Source organism: Mixophyes fleayi, chromosome 12, assembly GCF_038048845.1.
Source record: "Mixophyes fleayi isolate aMixFle1 chromosome 12, aMixFle1.hap1, whole genome shotgun sequence".
NCBI classification, from domain to species: domain Eukaryota; kingdom Metazoa; phylum Chordata; class Amphibia; order Anura; family Limnodynastidae; genus Mixophyes; species Mixophyes fleayi.
Window position 1 is genome coordinate 33,500,672 of NC_134413.1, and position 21,697 is coordinate 33,522,368.

The window sequence follows — 21,697 nt, forward strand, 5'->3', positions numbered from 1 at the left end:
TACAGGGGGTTGCAGAGGGGAGGGGTCTGTCAGCAGGTCACAAGTAATAAGTTAACTAGTTAAGTGCCAACTCTCTCACTCCCCTCTACAACCCCAGGGTAGCAGTGTCCCCCAGAAGGATGAAAGAGAAATAGAGTCTCCTCGATCTCCCATAGCCACAGTGATGATAAAGCAGAAACCAGGAGTACCCTCCTGTAGATGTACGTCACAAGGAATCTGATCAAGTTGCGGATGAGAAGAGAGGTGTTGGTTGCATTGATCTGCAAACACCTTCACTCACCAATTTATGTTTGAAAAACAACATTTTGAGGTCTATTTATCAAGAGTCCCCCAATGACTAAATTTTCTATTGATGTGTATTGCAGCAATAGAAAATCTTTTAATGTGCAATTTATTATAAAAATGTCACCGGGACAGTTGGGCAATGCTCAGTTCCCCGGTGATACCGACTAGAAGCATAAAACACCTCTTACTGCTTGCCAAGAAAGTCCTGGCACCAGGTCACATGCTTGAGCCTGCAAGCCAGCTCGAGCATGCAAACTAGTACTGGAAGTCTGGAAAAAGAAAATTAAATAGATTTTTTTTTATTTTTTTAAAACAAACAGAATTTTATTTTCATTTTAATAATAATAAAGTATTTTTTCATGTGGGCACCCCCCTGCGAACGCCGTTCTGAGATGGAGTTAGCAATCAGAGGACAAGTACCGCTGCTGTCCTTGGTAAATAGGCTTGCCCATGCTATGCAGGATGCCCCCAGCGATGAGTACCCATCTGTAATAGCAGTAGGATTTGTTTCAACAAAGTAAAACATTAACAGTAGTTGTAGCTGCTGGTCAAGTACTATCATGGTATATGCTCATCGGTGCATTAAGGAGGACCTGGCAGCTGGGGTTGGCTGACAAATTTTAACCTGGGGGGCAAGCGCACAGCACTGGCCAAATAGTAGCAGTCAAACCTTAAAAGGTGGTTTTAGGTATAAAAACATAGGAACTGATTTATTAGGCGGAAAAACCTTCTTCCCAGATAACCAGCAAGATATTTATTTGAATCTCAACGGGTGGAGGATTGGCCATGTTTAATGGAGTGAATGTTTCTGGTTTAGCTGTCCTTTGTTTACATAACAGAAAGTTGTAATTGTTGGACAACCTTTTATAAGCACAATTCAACAAATGTAAGAAATATATTTAAAAATACAGGTACCACGTTAAATAAAGGACTGCTGCCAGGTCTTCCACTTCCATAGCAACTGTAGGACAACAGGATGCATAATTCTAATCAACTTCAAGTTTTAATTACAATAATTGCTCACCCATCAAGCTTTATTACAAAATTGGAATATTCAATATTTATAATAATAAAAAGCTTACTGTGCTCACACTGGCAGCTCTATTTGCAGTGCTGAGATAGTTTGCCTGGTGCCACTCTGGTATGAAGTCCAATATGAAGATGATGGTCCAATTTCTACTGAGCTCAACTGTCACTGAGACTCACTTAGCCTCAGTCACATGGGGCTGAGTACCAGGGGTAAGAGGAGCCCTGACTGCAGGAGCTGGACACATTAGTAACAGAGCAGTGCAGTTACCACCCTGGCTGGACAGGAAGTATAGCTGCCACTGTCACTCTCTATAAATCGCCCATTGATCAGTGAAATTTTTCCAACACAACAAATGCATCCCATTATCACACCTCCCAACTGTCCCATCGGGACAGCTTTTGTGTACACGGCAATGAATGGGTTTGGAGGAAAGGACAGAACGGGGCATGACTTTCAGGACATCTAGCACGAAAATGTAGTAAAGAAAAAATGCAGTGTGTACACAAAGAGTTCAGTCTTGGCCTCCACCTTACATTGGGCACAACACTCACCAAAAATTTACATTGTCCCTACTAGAATCACAACATTTCACATACTGTCCTGCTCTCTCCTACCTGTTCTTCTCACTTTCACCACCTGTTGCTGCATGTCTGGATCCTGGAATGCTGGGGGCCCTATTTGGAAAAAAAGAGGTACATTTAGATAATTCCAAACAACCCTGGCGTTAAATCAATACCATCCACGATTAATAATTAGGCCTTGCTCCAGCTCCAATATTACAATAATGTGCCCCTTCATCATCGCCATGCCTTATGATCACACTGCGCCCTCCATGCTGCTTTTGCCCCCTTCATCTGGCTCCCCTTCATCACACTATACTATGCTGCTTCCCCCCTTTTTCAATCCCACTGTGCCATGCCTCCCCCCCCCATTTTAACCCCACTGTGCCATGCTGTCCACCATTTTTTAACCCCACTGTGCCATGCTGACCCGTTTATTAACCCCACTGTGCCATGCTGCCCCGTTTTTTAACCCCTCTGTGGCCCCCCTCATTTTTAACCCCTCTGACATGCTGCTTTTCCGGTTTTTAACCCCTCTGTGCTCCCCCTCATTTTTTAACCCCTTTGTCATGCTGCTTCCCCGTTTTTAACCCCTCTAACATGCTGCTTACCCGTTTTTTAACACCTCTATGCCCCCCTCATTTTTTTAACCCCCTCTGACATGCTGCCCCCCCCTGTTTTTTAACCCCTCTGTGCCCCCCTCGTTTTCCTCCCTTTACTTACCTTTTCTCCTTTCTTGGTCTTCTCTGCTGCCCTGTGCTCCATTGCTCCAGACTGACTGAATGCTGGGCATGACATGATGACATCACACCCGGCATTCAGACAGTCTGAATAGAGCACAGAGCAGCAGAGAGGAGGGATGCCGGCTCCGCGATCAGGTGAGTATGTTTTTTCTTTTTTTAAACTAGCCTGCTCCCCCCACCAACGACCGAATTTTTACTCACAAATACAGAATAAGGTGAATATTCAGCTGTACAATCTCTCGTTGTGATCAATTATGGGAAGGGTCCTAAAGTGACAGTAGGTATTGTATTGAAGTGACGTTTTTACTTTTTTCAACATGAGCATTTTCTGCACAGTCCATAATCCTGCAACAGATGGGGCATGCAAATGGGCGAGCAACTTTGTAAACACAAGGTGATTGAATATGCACATTTCCCCTTATGTATTGTAGTTAGTAAATTACTTTTATGATCTATGCTCCGACTCTATAGACTTATTTCCCCTAACCATGGAGAAGCATCAGATGCTTGCAATCTCTCATCTTTTGTAAATCTTCTCCTGTTCCTTCTAACTTTGGGCAAAACTTACAAAAAAAATTAAATATGTCTTTAAAAATGTTGTAAAATATGATGGCGTTATAACTAACTTCGTGAACACTGCGATTATTTTGTGAATTTGCAGATAGTAAAGTCAGATGTAAAGTAAAAGACTATCATTCATTAGGTTAATTACATATATTAATTACATTCTAACGACTGATCCACAGCTCTTTGATTCCCAACCATGGCCTTATCTGTGTGAAGTTTGTATGTTCTCCCCATGTTTGCCTGGGTTTCCTCCCACACTTCAAAAACATACTAGCAGGTTAATTAGCTGCTATCGTGTGTGTGTGTGTGTGTGTGTGTGTGTTAGGAAATTTAGACTGTAAGCTACAATAGTGGAAGGGACTGATGTGAGTGAGGTCTCTGTACAGTGCTGCGGAATTAGTTGCACTATATAAATAGCTGCTGATCTATACAACACTGTATTCCCAAATGTTGACATGTAATTTAGAGGTAACTTTATTTCATTCCAGTATAAAGATCACATTTACATCTCCATTTTACTGTAGCAGTATTAAATATGACTTTTTACTCTGTAGTGGTCATATGTTTATCTTAAAGGTATATTATATTAGCCAACAGAATAAGCCAATTGGCACTAAGTGAAACACCAATACGTGAAAATGCAATATAAAATATACTTAATTTTGTATGTGTAGTAGGCAGCTTCTTCTCTTTAGAACATTTATTTGCAAAATATGTCAATCTATAAAATCAGAAAATCAAGTGAGAGCACCAACACATAGTGTAAATCTTTAAATTCACATAAATAGGTGCATTCGGTCTCCAGGCTTTTTTTTAAATATCACGGGGGAGATTATAGTGGTTTTAAGTTCAAAGCAATAGAACATGTCACTTTAAGAGACAGGGGTGACAATTTGGACAATAAACTTACATGCCGGGAGATTTTTTTAAAGTCAATACTTTAACGCCCTTAGGGCTCAATGAAGCTTTCCAAATTGCCCCTTTTATTAAGTAACTATATTTTCTTTCTCTTTTTTCCTTTGTTGATAATGTATTACATATGGGTCTCTTCTGTCTTTTATGTATTTTAACTTTTTATATTATTTTATATAATCCATATTTGATAAATATTGATGTAAATTAATAAAGGGATTTTATGTTCGTGGAGGTAACTTGTATGATTACTTTTGGAATCTTTTTTAACACTTATATAAATTTTTCTATGAATTATCTGCAAACTTCATCTGTATAAATGATATGCTTTAGAATATGCTATTTATGTTATTATATATGATAAGATGTATGGGGATGTAATACTTTATCAGAATAGTCTCTCTATATGTCTGATTAGGGGTCTTTCAGATTTCAGGAAGTCTGTGATATAAGGGTCTTCTCAGATAGCCGGTAGTTGTATTCTGGAAGTCCGCGATACTTTGGAGTAGTGTCATATGAATGTATTATGTAAGCATGGGGGGCCTTTCAGGATACCGGAAACTATATTTCGGAAGTATGTCACTGGATGTGGCGCATGGATATACAAGACGTAATGCCGGCGTCTATGTGATATGACTGGCGATCTCAGACTATTTAAACTCTGTTTGTCACAGTGTGGTTAAACCCTTTGAGAAAGTCGTGAATGACGAAACGCGTCAAAGATTGGCAGATTGTATTTTCCACTTGTAGGCTGTGTTGGGATGTCTCTCTTCATCTGGCAAGGACGTATACATCTTGAGAGGAATGTTCCTATTGGTGGACTACAGATAAACCTTCTTATATGATTCTAATGTACGGGCAATTGCTTGTCTTTTATTCTTAATACAGTTTGGATGATTAATTACTTCTTTTGATCATACTGCGACATATGTTTTGGAACGTATTACACCATCTGCTCCTTCTTGTTTGGGCCATAGCTCCGTGTGTACTTTTATCCCTGGAAGCTTGAGGATCTATTACCATCATATAAGCATCGTTTTGGTACGAGTCACAGTAGCACTTTTTGACATACTTGCCGACTTTCTTCAGCTCCCTTCCGGGAGCCAGCCAGTGGACGGGGGCGGGACGGCCAAAATTGCGGCATTTTGACCCCGCCCCCTGTGACGTCATGACGCACCCGTGTCATTTGACAGCGGGGGCGGGGCCAAACGCCGCAATTCACCGGGAATCGCGGCGTTTGGGATCTAATTCTACCCACTTCACTAGGAAGTGGGCACTTCCTAGTGAAGTGGGCAGAATTCGGGAGATTGCCACACTTGCCCGGGAGTCCGGGAGACTCTCGCAAAATGCGGGAATCTCCTGGACATTCCGGGAGAGTTGACAAGTATGCTTTTTGAACCTATTTATGGGTTTTTAAAGATTTACACTATGTGTTGGTGCGCTTTCCTTATTTTCATATATATATATATATATATATATATATATATATATATATATACACATATATATATATATATATATACACATATATATATATATATATATATATATATATATATATATATATATATATATATATATATATATATACACATATATACAAACACACACATAGGATTTCTACGCCAATACAGATGAATGTAAAGGCTGTAGCGCCACTTGCTGGTGTTAGTATGCAGTACAGCTGTAGAATGTACCAGTTCCACAACAGAACTTAAGCAGCCTAACCGATTCCTTGTAGAACTCGTATATCATGTGTATATTAAAAGTAAAGGCTCATAAGGATACACAATGTGATCCGATTTTAAAAAAACTATTTATAGTATTAGATAATATGAAACTACAATGCAATGACATTTACAAATGATCTCCCTCCTCAAGACAAATACATGACAATAAAGGTTCAATACTGCACATCCCATTATACCTCCGGGTATCTGCAAACAATAAACAACACAGAATGCAGTAGATAAAAGCAGAATACATATTAAGATAATAACATGTATGTATCAATTGTTCCCCACACCTCTTAGAAGGTAAAGATGACCTGGCCAGGTGAGCTTACAATCAATTTCATATCATTCAAAATTTGTTTGCATTTAGATACCCCTCAATGTACAGTGCAGTAGAATATGTTAGTGCTTTATAAATAAACAATCACCATTGTCCACGTAATTTATTTATATGGTGCACAGAATCCGCAGTGTTGCACAATCAACAAAAAAAAAAAAAGAGATACGCAAGGGACAAGAGAAATAATAAAATCAGTAACAATCAATAAAATATACAAAGGAGAAAGCAACTACATAAGACACAACTAGAAGAAAGGAAACATTACAAAGAGGATGAGAAGATAGGAGGTAGAGTGGACCAAACTTGTGAGAGTTAACATTAGGTGGATTAAGATAGTAAATTGAGACGAGAGAGGTGGAGCTAAAGGGGCACATGGAGCCTGAGGAAGGAATTGTCTTAGGATGGAGCCAGGTAGGCAACTGTAACAAGGTGAGTTTGGAGGGAGAGCGTTTGAAAGACTCTTAACAACAACAACAACAACACAATGTGCAGACTGAATAAACCAATTACATTCTATTCAGAGTAAATAGTTAAAGTAAAAATGAGGAAAATGGACCACAGCCTTTAGGAACTTGATAACGATAATAATAATCAAAAAGAAAGGAATGCTTATAGTGCCATCTATTGTTTTGCATTTAAAGTTACAGGAGTGAAATATAAATGCATCTGTTAATTATTACTAGAGATGAGCGGGCTCGGATTCCGCTAATCCGAGCCCACCCGAACAGTGCGGATCCGAACGGGATCCGAGCACTGTTCGGATATTTCCGGCGGGCAAAAAATTGAAAACGAGGCTCTGTCGTCCAAGTCTTGCGTCGAATCTCGCGAGGGGTGGGAGGGAGGGCCCAGAACAATTCCATCTTGTATCTCTTTTTTTGGCATTATGTGCTCAAGCTACTTCGGTGCAACCTTTTGGCCTAAAAACAATATTGTGAGGTGTTCAGAATAGACTGGAAATTAGTGGAAATGATTGTTATTGAATGTTATTGAGGTTAATAATAGCGTAGGAGTGAAAAAAAAACAAAACACAAAACTGGTTTTTAGCACTTTTTATGCTTTTTTAAAAATAAATCAGAACCAAAACCTTTCGTCGGATGTTTTGGCAAAACAAATCAGAACCCTAAACCTCAAGCTAATTAGAACTCAAAACCCAAAACACTAAAAGTGGCCGGTGCACACCCTTAATTATTACATACTAACAACATCACTAAAAGGCTAGTTAGTCTAAACACCATTCAAATCAGATAAAGAATAAAAATACAAGATCCATGAACTTCTTTGACTCCAGCAGTCTACAAAACCATATGAGTGGAGCCTTCCATACTCATGTGGGTAAGAATACAGTTTATCCACTATTGCATTTTCCTGTTTTCAAAAAGGAATTAATTGATTCATAATAATTTCACTACAACAATCCTGCCCGTTACCCCACTTTGGGACAATCCAGAGCTCCCCAGGTCTCTCCGCTCCTCAGTTTAAATACTGGAGACAGAATAGTAATAGAGTTGCTTATGACTTAATATACAAAATACCTGGGCCTCTCTAGATGGCATCTTTTTGCAAGTTTTCTCCTCTTAGACCCCTGTTCTTTGAGGCTTTTTTAAGTAACACACTTTCTTACCTCCCCTTCCATCTATAGATTCCCTAAGAGATTTAACCTCATTTGAATCAATTTGCATAAAATACCCCACTAGCAAGGGTTTGATCTCTACGAAATACAATCTTTTATAGGGGTTATTTTCTTGACTCTCAGAGCCAACATGAGAGGGATATCAGGGACCACCCACTGATGAATTTTGTTGGGAAAAGGTTAGAGAGGGAATTGCCACCAGTTCGATATCCACTTGTAGAAAAAGAACTGCATTTAAGCTTTATTATAGATGGTATTAAAACCCCGAGAACTCTAAAATGTTCCCAACCTCCAACCCAAATTGCAGGCGGAATTGTGTCACTTTCAGAACAACCAAAACTCAAAGACCCCTGAATCTTTCTGCTGTCTCGTCCCCCTCAAGACAGTCAACTGAACAAAAAAAATTGATTACATTCTCACAAATAGCTAAGAATTGGAATCAACAAGGCCCCCACTCTTATCGCTGTCATCAAAACTTCCATTTGGCACATTATGCTTGCATGGAAAGCATCACCTACTACCTCAGTGATAAACAAGCTAAATTTGATACCATATGGGCGCCCTGGTAATTTTGAGAAAGCCACCATGGCCGTCATCAAACAAGTGCACCAACACCTCTCTAGCATTCTCCTTGCAGATGTCTATTTGTGCAAGCCTGCGCTTCCAGGCCCTTCTCATGATCATGTGAGATGAGAGCCTTCCTGAAGCAGAAGCAATTTCATTTTATTTCAAAGTTTTGTTACTACCCCGGATCCTGCAATTTTGTACTTAAATTATTGTTGGAATAGATTTTGATCTGTTTCCTCATACTGTTCATGTACCCCCATCCCCCCCCCCCAACTTTTATACCAAAAAGTATATTACCAGACCCAAAGACCATCAGATAATGCAAAACTCAAGTCTTGTGGAGATGAAATAGCTGTGTGCCCCTCCACACAAGACCTTACTGGAAATAGGATTCTGAACTACACAGCGGACGTTTCACACTTCATAAATGAACTCTGCCTTTTTGTAGGCTGTACCAATCAATTCACTAGAAACTAATGACATCACTGTGCTGTAGTGACCTGACAAACAGCAAAGGACAGAGAAATAGATTTCATCTTTCTCTCAATAGTTTGAAAAATCTAAGCTACAGTAGGGGTTATCTGAATTTTTGAGGACTGGGCGCCTCTTAGAAAAAGACCCCTTGCTTCTGACAGCCTGCCCCCGGGAACCCTGGGTTCTACCTCTACTGGTAGACTGACCCCTGTGAACCGGGCTACACCGAAAGGACTGCCGAAATAAAATTAAACCTAGGAGCTCGACCTCTAAGTGCATTAACTGGCAAAGAAGTACTCTTTCCTCCCGTAGCCTGACTGATCATGGTATCCAACTCGGGTCCAAAAAGGACCGAACCAGAATAAGGCAGGGCTTCCAAGGACTTATTAGATTCCACATCCGAGTCCCAGGCCCTAAGCCAAAGGATTCTCCTAGTAGAAACAGCTGCAGCTGAAACCGAAGAAGAAATAGAATCTGTGTTCTGTGCTGTCTCATATAAATAACCCAAGGCCTCCTTTAAATGCTTGGCTAACGGGAGAAGCTTTGAATCCTGTAATCCAATCGCTAGTTGATCAGCCCAGGATTCCATGGCCCTAGCAACCCATGAAAACATGGGTCTGAAAGATGAACACGCAGGAGAAAATATAGACTTAAGACAACTGTCGAACTTGGCACGTAAGGTGGTATGATGAGCCAACCGAGCTACTGGCACGTCTACTCTGGGAACCTCTTCCCAGCGCGCCACTTCCTGTTCCTGTAAAGAAAATCTACGCGGAACAGAAAATCTCCTATCCGGCTGTTTCCAAGCTGCCTCAGCTATCTCTGTGAGCTCCACCGAGAAAGGAAAACACACAGTATTAGGTCTCTTACGAGAGAATAGACCCTGGTTCAAAGGACCCGGCTCCTCTGATTCTACCAGATCAAAGGTCTGACGCACTACCATAACTAGATCCTTAATAAATTGGTTCCTTACTGACTCATCCCAATCAGCCAACTGGGTAGAGTCTGAATCCTCAATCCCTCTTCAGAAGACCCCTCTGAATCTGACAGGGAAAAAAATGAGTGAGAGGATTTTTGTTGCTTGGTTCTAGGTGTCACCATACTTAGAGAGTCTGCTCCGCCTAAGCAGACCGAGGGGTAATAGAAGCAGTCTGTGACATGTCCCCTTCAGTAATCTGTGAAACAGCGGTCACATTGTCTGCCGAGGTAGATGGGGCCGACCACATAGGGGCCCCTACTATCATGGGCGTGGTCTCAGTCTGTCTGTTAATTAGCTGTGACCTGTCCACAGAAGGAATTAGGCTTGTTTGGGTGTATTTTGTCAAACTTCAGTTGGGCTTTCTTATGCATTTCCGTCAGCAGTGAGACCCTCCTGGGCCTCCTATGATATATTACCTCTCATTGAGAGGATGGTGGGTGTTAAAACGGTTGTACCTTGTTTGTGAAGGTGAGCATGAATCTGGCAGTTTATAAAGGTGCTTTGGAACAAACATGCACTGCAATCTCAAGTTTTCTCTTTCCGGAGAGATTGGCAACAGTGTCATAGGTGTTCAACTTCCTAGTACCACTACATATGGCGAAAACGGGAACACCAAGTTCAACTGACATTGATTTGAAGCCTTGAGACTGTCCATGCTTGGTTCCACCTTCTGTCTTCTCTGCTCAGACAATTCTATGGCTTTCTTTCTTTTCTCCGTGCTCACTGCAGTACATATGGACACAAAACAGGAGAACGAGTCCCTTCTCTATTCAAGCTCAGTTAATGACTGATTTTTATATTGCAGACACCTGCTTCTCACCAAAGATGACTTTAACTTCCATGTGAATGGTTAGCACTTCTGCCTTACAGCACTGGGGCCATGAGTTCAATTCCCGACCATAGCCTTATCTGTGTGGAGTTTGTATGTTCTCCCCGTGTTTGCGTGGGTTTCCTCCGGGTGCTCAGGTTTCCTCCCACACTCCAAAAACATACTGGTAAGTTAATTGGCTGCTAACAAATTGACCCTAGTCTGTGTGTCTGTCTGTGTGTGTGTGTGTTAGGGTATTTAGACTGTAAGCCCCAAAGGGGCAGGGACTGATGTGAGTGAGTTCTCTGTACAGCACTGCGGAATTAGTGGCGCTATATAAATAAATGATGATGATGATGATGATGTGAATCACCTGCTTGAAATCTAATTATTTCTAACTACTTTTAAAAGTAGTCAATAATTTTGTTCAGTCCATTTCAAATTTTTTATGTGGAATAAGTTATTATACTTTAAACAACAATTTTCTGGAAGAAATAGTTCATTATTTAAAAAAAACCTGCAATTTGGTCATGACGGTAGCTATTTTGCATTTGTATGTAGTACAGTTTTGCATGATTTACAAATCTGCATGACATACAATCTGTATGCAGTTTGCACATTTGCCAGTGAGATTCTTAGGTTACAGACCAAAATTGTAATAATTTATATTCTCATGTCCACCTAAATTGTCTCCACTGCAGAGCAGCACAGTTTGGACCACTGTAGGATCTGTAAGAGTTAGGACTGTGGATGGTAGACATGTCCCAGCTGCTATCCCATAAACTGTCCATTTATAGAATTCATTTTCTGTTATCACGGACCATAAAAGTGATTCTGAAGTTGTGGAGAAGGTTATACCGTTGCTAGGAAGTCTGTGGTTCTGGAAGAGCCCACTGAATGTAAAAAGATTGTCATACGGGTATTGAGCGCCACATTTATAGGCACCGCTTCCACCGAGTTGCCTGCCCTCATATTTTGTCAATGACGTTGTTGTACTGTTTGCTAGTATTGTCTCATGCTGAATTTTAGCTTAGTGGGTACAATTTTATATAGTGCATAGTGATAGTTAAAAAATAAAATTAGATTAGAGGTTGCTATTTCATAATGTTTATAGTGTGAGGGCTCAGAATAACAGCGTGCCACATAATGTCACACCAACAACGTAAATTTGCAAGCACAACCTTTTCTTTTTTAATTTTTACTATGGATCATTGCGGTCTATATATGTCATGTACGGTGTGGACCTTTTGTGGCGCCTAATAATAAATAATAATAAAAAAATAATAATACCCCCCCCCCAACCCTTCTTTTCCCATGTAATTCCTTGTTTTCTCACCCCACTGCATATATGCTTCATATAAAAGCAGCAGGAGGGGGGTATCCCTAGTATCTGCCACCGCTGTCACCGATTGGCTGTCAGCAGGGCAGTGATGTCATACACATGGGGTGCATGCTCCTGCTGCTTTCTATTTTGTTTTTAGCATCTCACAATGCCTTGTCTCCTTAGGAGTGAAATATAACCCAGCTCCTGTGTCCCCCTACTTTTGAAGGAAAAATGGAGTTAAAAACATGGACACTCCCCACACAGCTAAGGAGTGTAACAAGTTGTCAGAATCGCTGGTTTTTAGTAGTTCAATGGATATAAATGAATAGAGGGGGTTAAAATACAGTATAGGGATTAGAATGATAAACATATTGTTATTTGATTGGATATAAATCAGGTTACAATGGCTCTTGTTCCTGATTTTACTTCCAACCAAGCACTTTATAGGAGCTCTGATCCAGTAGAGAAATAAATTATTTATTAAAAAGAAAATGGGCAAACAATTTAAAAATATATATTTATTTTACATTAATAATTCTCTGAGGCAAAAATGGATTTACTGACTACAAGAAATCTCACAAGGATTATGAATGAGCAAAGATAAGCAGTTCTAAACCTCAAACAGCCACTATGAATGGTAATTCCTCATGTAAAACAGTGCTTGACGCTGAATGCTAAATGCCATGAAGCCATACCCCCAACTTTCAACTTTCATAAGCGGCCCATAAACCTGTCTTGTGTTGCAGATATATTTCATATCATTTCAGTGCTTTACAAATCTCCAATATACATATAAACATTTATTTTGAAACCGGATGATATTCTGTCACAGACTAAAGAACCGAAATCAATTAAAACCTAGGGAATATTTTTTGTCATTAAATATTTCAGTAGTACTTCAAATTTATAAACACACATATATTGATCAGAGTTTCCTGTACTCATTGCCTAGGCATTGTTTTATGGGCTGAACGAATGTTAAGGAGAATGTAGTTATCAATACAGCATGAACCAGTGCACTTATAGGCTGATCCCACAAATAACTACCCCCGGGCCTAAGTGAGAATGCTGATTCCTAGTGAGTTAATTAGCTGCATTCTGTGGAATATAAACACAAAAATGGCTGCCTGTATTGGGTGTACACTTCAGCATTTGTACTAGAGACTGTTGAGGTCTGGTGAACAATGCTGGCCGCTAAAGGATGTTCTGTAGCTGCAACCTCAGAGACACACTGAAATACACATTATAGGCGGCTGAGAGGTTTTTCAGCACACAGAACATCTTTAATGGAATACAGCAAGAAAGTCTGACTTGTATAGTGCTCGCTCTGGCTTCTGGGAGCAGGGAATTCAAAAGAACATCAAGATAATGTGCTAGTTGGATGCAGCTTTACACTTTACCACAACTTCATTTATTTACTTGAAAACGTCTGGTCTTTAGCTCTTAGTGTCTGAGAGTTCAGTAAGAACCAATTGCCCTGTCCTAGATCATGGCTGCACAATTTGAAGTTGCCTCTTCTGTCTGATGTGGCTTTTCTGTCACCTTCATCAGATACTTTTGCCTGAGAGGTGGGAGGTTGTCATATAACTCAAAGCCCACCGGACTGTCACTGGATGATTGCTTAAAGTACAGGAGATGCTTCCTCAGACCCTAGGAGATGAAATAACAGATTAGCTGTCATCAAAAATGTCCATTCAATAACTTAAAGGTGGTCAACTAAGGTCTGTAGCAGGGATTCATATTAGACATAACAGAGCATTGATAATACAATAATTTGGGGGAAAGATAAACCTTTTTTAAATGGGGACAGTCCACTTTTGTGATTACCAGGTTTCAAGTGGAAAATCAAACCTTTCCCTTATCAGGCATAATATTGTGCATAGTACACTCCAGACAAGTATGTAAAATGCCATATCTGTGATCTGTTCCTGGAAATGTCCATTTCTACAACACAACACGTTAAGTGGTCTTCTCCATAACATGATAGGATTACACTAAGGGCTGGAAACAATCGCACTGTATGCCGATAACCGCTCACTGCTTCACAAGCGTACTGTACCAATAGGTAAATAATCTGCTGAACACAGCACTGGAAAATGTAAGGTAAAGGACACACCTCATCCACCAGGAGACACGTCTTTCTGAGCATGCTTTTTCTTGCAGCATCTGCATCCTACAAGAGAACACAGCTGTGTCAAAGTAGCAAATTGCTGAACATTTCATAAATGTCCAGTAAAATGTTAGTACAATCAACAATACCAGTTAGACACAGTCCATATAGCCCATAATTCCACTTTACGGTTTATTCAATTATATAGTAAAAAATAGCAGAAAACTACCCATAAAAACGAATTGGGTATTAATTTGCATTGCCTATTTTGCAGACATCTGATTGGCTGTCATTTGCAAGATGTTATCAGATAGTATTGTTTCATGACATAAAGTAACTTGTGTGACGCATGATACATGTTTCTAACGGTTTACACACAGTTAAAGTAAGACTCCATTGGGAAATGTCCTTGTAAAAATGCATCTATTCACTGGGACCCCTTTCTTCTGTACTGACAAGTTCCCTGAAGACAACAGACCCTGACAAAACAAATTCTGTGCGGATGTGTAGCGGAGCATTCTGTTGTCTTACCACCACCACCGCATCTCACACCCCTTTCCGCAACATATTGAGATCTGGGAGCCACAGCACTAATAGTGATCTGTCTGGAGCGTTCAAATGTCATTATGCCCCTGAAATGAATGAGCACTACGACGCAGAACGTTTGCAACACTAATTGCTACACATTGGGTCCTTGACAGAGGAGGACTTGTTTGTCAAGGCCTGCATTAGAGCCAGTCACCTTATATCACTCTCCTACCTGAGCCACAGGGTCTTGTGAAAATATGAAGCTGTTCACATGAGCCACGGCCACAACATAAAGCACTGGGCACCAGGTCTGACGAAGGGCTCCTGTAACCAACGTCCGGAAGTAGAGGCGCAAGAGTTTCAAGTTAACTTCAGGAGGGGTTGTGTACAGTGTAAGTGGGATAGGAAACTGGAAGTAAAAAAAAAAGTGTCAGAAATCTGCATGAAAAGACAATAAAGGAAGATCGATTTTCTATGTAATGCCAATGTTGTCACATATCAATAACAAGATTAACACACTAGACAAAACATATCCAGTCCACAAGAGAGAGAACAGAGCAGCCATATGACACCATCCATAAAAGCAGTGTAGCAAGGTGAACCACAGTTCATGGTATGGCAAAATACTATCCATCCATGCCTTTGAAAGTTAAAAAAGAGGGTCTTATATACCAAGGATAATTTCTAAAGTCTCATACTTTGCATACTGCAAGGTTTCTATAAGAGAGCAGCACGTCTGCTATAGATCAAAGCAAAAGAATATCATTAAATGAGAAAGAAATGTAAAAACAGGGCGCACGATTACAGGAGAATGAGAAGCTTTTCATTCATCTTATATTTTGTTTTTATTGCCCTGCCACCATGGGACTTATCCTCATTGGTCAGTCTGTGTCTGCAAGATAGCGTATGGAGAAAACAAGGTTAGAAATAACCCAGAAATACCCCAATCTTTCTGAGGCTTATATTGAAGCTAAAATGACAGAGAACATAGGAATAACATATTTTTTTCATACCATTCATACAGACACACATAGGGTTGCTCTGTGTGGGTTTAATATAAATCCTACACCATTGAAGTTATTGTGCCATATGCTTGATGAAAGCTAGTAAGTATAATGTTTTCCCACTTTTGATCAACCTTCTTTAGGTATCTGCCTCTAGTTCAATAAATGCGGTGAGGATCCATATTTTGCTGCACCTGTTTATGTATCACATTTTTTAAGGGAGATTATCTATTGATACAATGATAAACGTCTATTACACAATTTTCTTTTCTCTCACACATATTTAACTATATTTTCAGACCAAGAACTCTCCATGTGTGACAGTTTCACAAGCTCTAATAATCACATTTGTTGAGCCCTAAAGCTGGATACACACCTAGGCAATCTCTGTATCGATTTCACCAACGATTGAAAGTCCCTACGTGCTTGAAGATTCATGTGTACACACCGTCACAATTTCACTTCATATCTGTGATCTTCAGCTCTCATAACCATCTGCTGAAAAGATTGTGACTCCGCTCATACTCTACAGATATCTACCTATTCTGCTAGTCGAGAGTGCGTACACACTTCCACATTTGACCAACATCTTTCCCTCACGGATTCTGATTTTTACGGAGTTTAGAAAACCAAATCAGCAGATGCAATGTGTTTTGCTACAATCATCATCATTTATTTATATAACGCCAGCAAATTCTGTAGCGCTTTACAATTGAGAACAAACATTAATAAAACAATACTGGGTAATACATATAGACAGAGAGGTAAGAGAACCCTGTTCGCAAGCTTACAATCTATGGGATAAATAAAACATGATCGTGGAAGTGTACACACTCATGCAGTAACAGAACAAACTCTCGTGAATTGTGTGATCTCCACGATAATTGCATAGATGTGTACCCAGCTTAAGGAACATCTTGTGTTTTGTTTTTAGAACAGCCCCAATTAAAGGCGCAGAATGCTAAAATGATATGTTAGCTTGCAGGTTAATTAGCCTCTGACAAAATGGGTGTGTTAAGGAATTAAACTGTAAGCTCCAATGGGGCAGGGCCTGAATAATTACATACTCTCAGTACAGCGCCATAATATGTTTGGTGCTATATAAATAAACGAACACAATAATAACATTCCCATTAATCACCTTCACATCTATGAATTGACAGGTGCTGCTTACATGGAGTCCTAAAATAATTGTTTTATATATGGTAAGGCAACTGATCAGTTTTTAAAGACATTACCTCTTTTAGGGGCACACATAGGGATCTCAGGCTGCTCACGTGTTCTCCAAATACAGCCGTCTTGAGTTGGACACTAAAACGCCTCTGTAAGGGGATGAGTAGAAATGTTCCAAATAAGGGGTCTCCAAATGAAACTCCCTCAAACTGCTCCACAAGGTCCATGTAGAAATCATAGAAAGAAACAAGTCCAGGCAGAGGAACATCAAGCTTTAGAGATTCAATGTATTTGGGCTGACAGTAAAAAACTATAAGAGCAGCAGTGTATGCATGGACATGTCCTTCTAAGAAGAGGTCACCACCAGTAAGAAACACACAAGCCAAACGTGTCAGCTTTGCAGCTGTGGGGATATTCTGCAAAGAGGCAGGACGCCATGTCTCCAAAAGAAGGATCCACTGCAAGTTCCGAGCGACAGTGTTCACCAGGTCAGGGGGAAGAGTATTTACAATACTTCCCTTTGTCTCTGCATTGGTTACTTTATTGTAGAGGTTGATTAATGGAAGGAACGGCCAATCAGATGGCAGAATTGGACCTTTAGCTTCAGGTAGCATAGCAGACTGGACAAAACAAGTCCTCTCCTGATAAACAACCTTAGAGTAATTGAGGGCTTGTTCCATGTAGGCTAAGTGAGTCAAGTAGCAGGTCCTGATGGAAGGGAGGTCTTTGAAGGCTTCTTCTAGCAGAACACCACGGCTTGGAGAGACAGAAGTCAAAGCAGCTGAACCAGGGGATGTTGTTTTCGCTTCAGATGTTATGTGTAACATGTCGGAAAAATCAGCTGCTTGCGGACCACCTGCATTTCCCTCACTGCGAAATATAGGAGAGAAGTAAACCATTAACATCAACAATCTCACTTTCCAGTTAATGTCACTACACAAATAGGTCAACAGTTCAACTACTACTTTCCCACCTGGAAACTGCCACATGTGACATCCAATATCATGGAATCATGTGGTACATCCCAGCCAACAAGAAAAACTAAGTCAGAAAAGGCTTTTGGGACAGTTTGTAATGTATTAAAACTAGATCAGTGTAAAGAAAAGCTAGAAGTGGTGTACGCTTCCACGCAACATGGAATTGTTGAAGACAATGGTAACGATTGTTGACAATCATTCAACAGATAATGCCATCTTAAATAAAGTGGGCCCTTCGAAAATAGTTTATTAAAAAGTAACATTATATAATGTAGCACTCTGGCTTCTATATTATTGTTTTGAGTTACAGCTTCCAATAGGGTGTTCTATCCTTAATCTCCCCACATTGTCAATCTCATGGGAATTCAAATAAATAAAACATTCCTGCAGAAGTGAAATACTTACCAGTAGAATAAAAAAGAAAAAGAAAAATATAACTGAACACCGGCAACACCTGTACTAGGCTTATGTACACATTGTACATAATTATGCCACTAACACCAGGTATCACTGTCATGTACAAGAAAATGATGACAAAAAAAACAAATGGCTGAAATCCACCAGATTTTATCTTCAAGCAAAACGGTTACCTGGTTCCACAATATTATATTTTTGCTTTACTATGTAGTGCCTTGAGCACAGAGGAGAGCAGTTTATTTAGCACGCTATGCTCTCTTCCAGGCAAGCTGTCTCCAGCCTGCATATCAACAGAGATATGCAGTGTAGAGAGCCAGGCCAGGAGAGAGCATAGTGCAGTGTGCTAGCTTGATTTGGAAAGCAAGTCCAATTGTTGCAATGCTCCAAGGATGATTGTTGAAAAAAATTCTCTCCTGAGTGATGACATAGAACACTTTCCAGGTTTATTTAAATGGAAAGGGTAAAACAAACAGGCTCAACAAAATAAATTACACAGTTATAAAAACATTATTATTAAAATGTAAAACAGCATTATGCAGTGAGGACTTACGGCATGAAAGTGGGATTGAAAGTAAATGTAGAAATAATTTTATGAGCCAAATACTCGCTGCCCGGCAAGAGTCTGCTCAGTAAAGTCAGGGAGACAGAGTGGCAAAGTGATGCATGCTGGGAATGTTCTGGATACACCATTACCTACATAGGGAAGAACAGGAAGAAAAGGAAGATAAAATTATCTGAATTGTCTCTCTTTTCCCAAAGAACACACAGCTATCCTGACATGACATTTTCTCTTTCTTAGCATGTATTATGGTGATAACCAACATTAGTGCAGATATGGTTTAACTGGATGTGCTATTAATGTGTATGGTTTTGTGTAAAGTAACATGTTTATATTTGTACAATGCAGTATTAATATCCTGCACAGTAATAGAAACCACCAGCAGTTATAAGAATACGTTTCTGTGTCATGGGATTAGAAACACCTTTCTACATGCTGACAATAAGAAACATAATACAGTGGGTAAGACAAATATTTAAACATAACAGCAAAGTGATAATAACTTGGGTCATGTTACATAAAAAGCATTCTGATTGCAAAATGTGGGTTTTAAAACAGTAAACATTCCTCCACAAATTAGTTTAGCTGCTAGCAGATTACTGTATTTATATAAAAAACAAACAAACCACAAAATAAATGTTTAAATACTTAACAATTGTTAATGAAGATTAATTATGGAAGAATATGTTTTATATAGTATAAAACATTTAGTAGCAGTGGCATTGAAGGATTCCAACATGATTGGACTGTTCAATAAGAATTTTTAGCTCTACATATTTGTCACTCTCTATACTCTACACCAGTGGATCCCAAACTTTCTCAGTTCGAGGCACCCTTAGGGTCTCCACGATTTTTTCGAGGCACCCCTAAGCCAAAATAATTACCAAATACTCCCCCGCCCTGCTTACCACCAGCCCTGACCGCGGCACCCCTATGAGTTCACTGCGGCACCCCCAAGGAGCCGTGGCGCACAGTTTGGGAACCACTGCTGTACACTATATTAAGAGATTTGAATTTCTCTGCTCACAATTCCATCTATGAAGCTCATACCATGGTTTTCTGAGGCAGTGCTATTTTTATAGCAGAAAGTTTTTACTGCTAATGCGTACAGCATTTTAGCCTGCCTCACTCTAACCTTTCTGGTTACTCTATATCAATAAATAAACATATATTGCTGATGTAATCAGACCATCTAATAGAAGAACATAATATGCGGTAGAGACTCGGAGTAGAGTAAAAAGAGACCAAGGTGATAAACACACATAGAAAGGAATTAATGGTACAATAACAGAATACAATTACTTACCAGTTTATATAACAGAGATAATACAAAATACTGAAAGTGATACTCGTGTCGCAGAAGCCAGCTAGAAGACGGAGTGGTCGGTGGAGATGAGGATTCACAAACAGTCTGTAAGTAATTTTGTAGACCTTTGTATCCCAGAATAAGAGAAAACTACACAAGAAGCACAAAGAACAGTCAAGTTTATACTAGAATACTACAAACAAATCACTGTTCCTGCTTTCACAAGGGTAAGCTGTGTGCCTCTGCAAATACTGCCACAAGTAGTGAACACGAATAGTGTGACAAATTTGCACAAAACGTATAATTATGACGTGCAAATGCTTTCACTGGAAATCAGTCCCATAGTGTTAATAGACCATCCAAATTCTATCAAAAAGCAGAACGGTAGGGGTCCACAACACATGACAAATCTGCCTTCAGGGGCTCTCTTTCATCAAAGTCTTTGGAATTTAGTAGGACTCAAACATGGAAGCAGATTGCAGCCATTTAATTAATTATTGTGCAGGTTAAATAAGCCTCAAAAGGAAATATACACTATTTATATTTTATTATCTTTGCACTGAATTATTAAGGGGTATGTCATAATGAATCATCTAATTTTTTTAAAAAAAATGTACGCCTACATCATCATCAACATTTATTTATATAGCGCCAACAAATTCCGTTGCGCTTTACAATAAAACAATACTGGGTAATAATTACAGACAGAGGTAAGAGGGCCCTGCTCACAAGCTAATGAGCTATGGACGTGCATAGATCTCAGCCTAATAATGCATACACCAAATAGACCCAGGTTAAAGTGGGAGTGTGGAATAACTATTTGGAACCATAATAGAAAAAAACAGGTGACTGGAGTGCTGTCTCCAAGGGATTTATGTTGCTCGTTACATTACTCATACTAATTATAGTTTTCTGTATTGTATATCCTATTTGATGTTGCTGGTTGATTTAATGTATTTATATACATACATAGATTTATCTACTAACACAGTATATATAGAAAACAAATATATTCCCTTTAATGATTAAATAGCACTGTGAAGATGTCAGTACTTTACAAATACTGTACAATAATAGTATTAATAATTGCTGTAACAATATACTACACAGAAATGAGAAATACTGCACACTTCTTTGCTCAAACATTTTTGTAATATAATCGGAATATAGATTGTTCCATATTGTAACATGCAGCTTTGTCAATTCATTTTTATTTAGTGCTTTACATAAATCCTGCTATAGAAAAATCTCTGCCTTTTATACCTATCCACCCTGCAGAGCTCACCTTACTGACCAGCCCCTTGTGGATGTTCGTAATATTGCAGATGAGGCTCAGCACCGCAGTCAAAGAGGGGAAAGGAGAATTTTTCCCAGGGAGGCTGAGTGAAGGTTTCCCACCTGTACAGCTCAAAGTCACAATACTGTGGACAGACTCAGGCAATGGAGAGCAGGAAAGTGGGTTACACACAGCAGAGCAAGATCTGTTTGTACAAGATTTGGACAGTAAGACAAATTTAAAATTTTTGCCAATGTACATCCAAGTGATGCAGATCTAGGAAGCAAATAAAGATATATGAAGCAAACTCACAAAAAAAGTTATGCTATTGAAAAGGGACACTAATAATACACATTTAAACAATATTTTAAACATTGCTGCGCTCTCAGAAATGT

The 21,697-nt window shown here is 39.5% G+C and overlaps 1 protein-coding gene across 2 annotated transcripts in view; it reads right to left on the reverse strand.

The window, feature by feature from the left end:
- Positions 1-12,455: 12,455 nt before the first annotated feature.
- Positions 12,456-21,697, reverse strand: part of RPAP1 (RNA polymerase II associated protein 1) — a 61,384-nt gene continuing 52,142 nt past the window's right edge. For both annotated transcript variants that reach the window (XM_075193056.1, XM_075193057.1), the window contains 7 exons: positions 21,312-21,507; positions 20,027-20,176; positions 18,712-18,854; positions 16,833-17,637; positions 14,823-14,999; positions 14,069-14,125; positions 12,456-13,602 (listed from right to left, as the gene is read on the reverse strand). In XM_075193056.1, the coding sequence (XP_075049157.1) occupies positions 13,435-13,602; positions 14,069-14,125; positions 14,823-14,999; positions 16,833-17,637; positions 18,712-18,854; positions 20,027-20,176; positions 21,312-21,507 (1,696 nt within the window). In that variant the 3' untranslated portion in view covers positions 12,456-13,434. The remainder of the gene's footprint in view (positions 13,603-14,068; positions 14,126-14,822; positions 15,000-16,832; positions 17,638-18,711; positions 18,855-20,026; positions 20,177-21,311; positions 21,508-21,697) is intronic.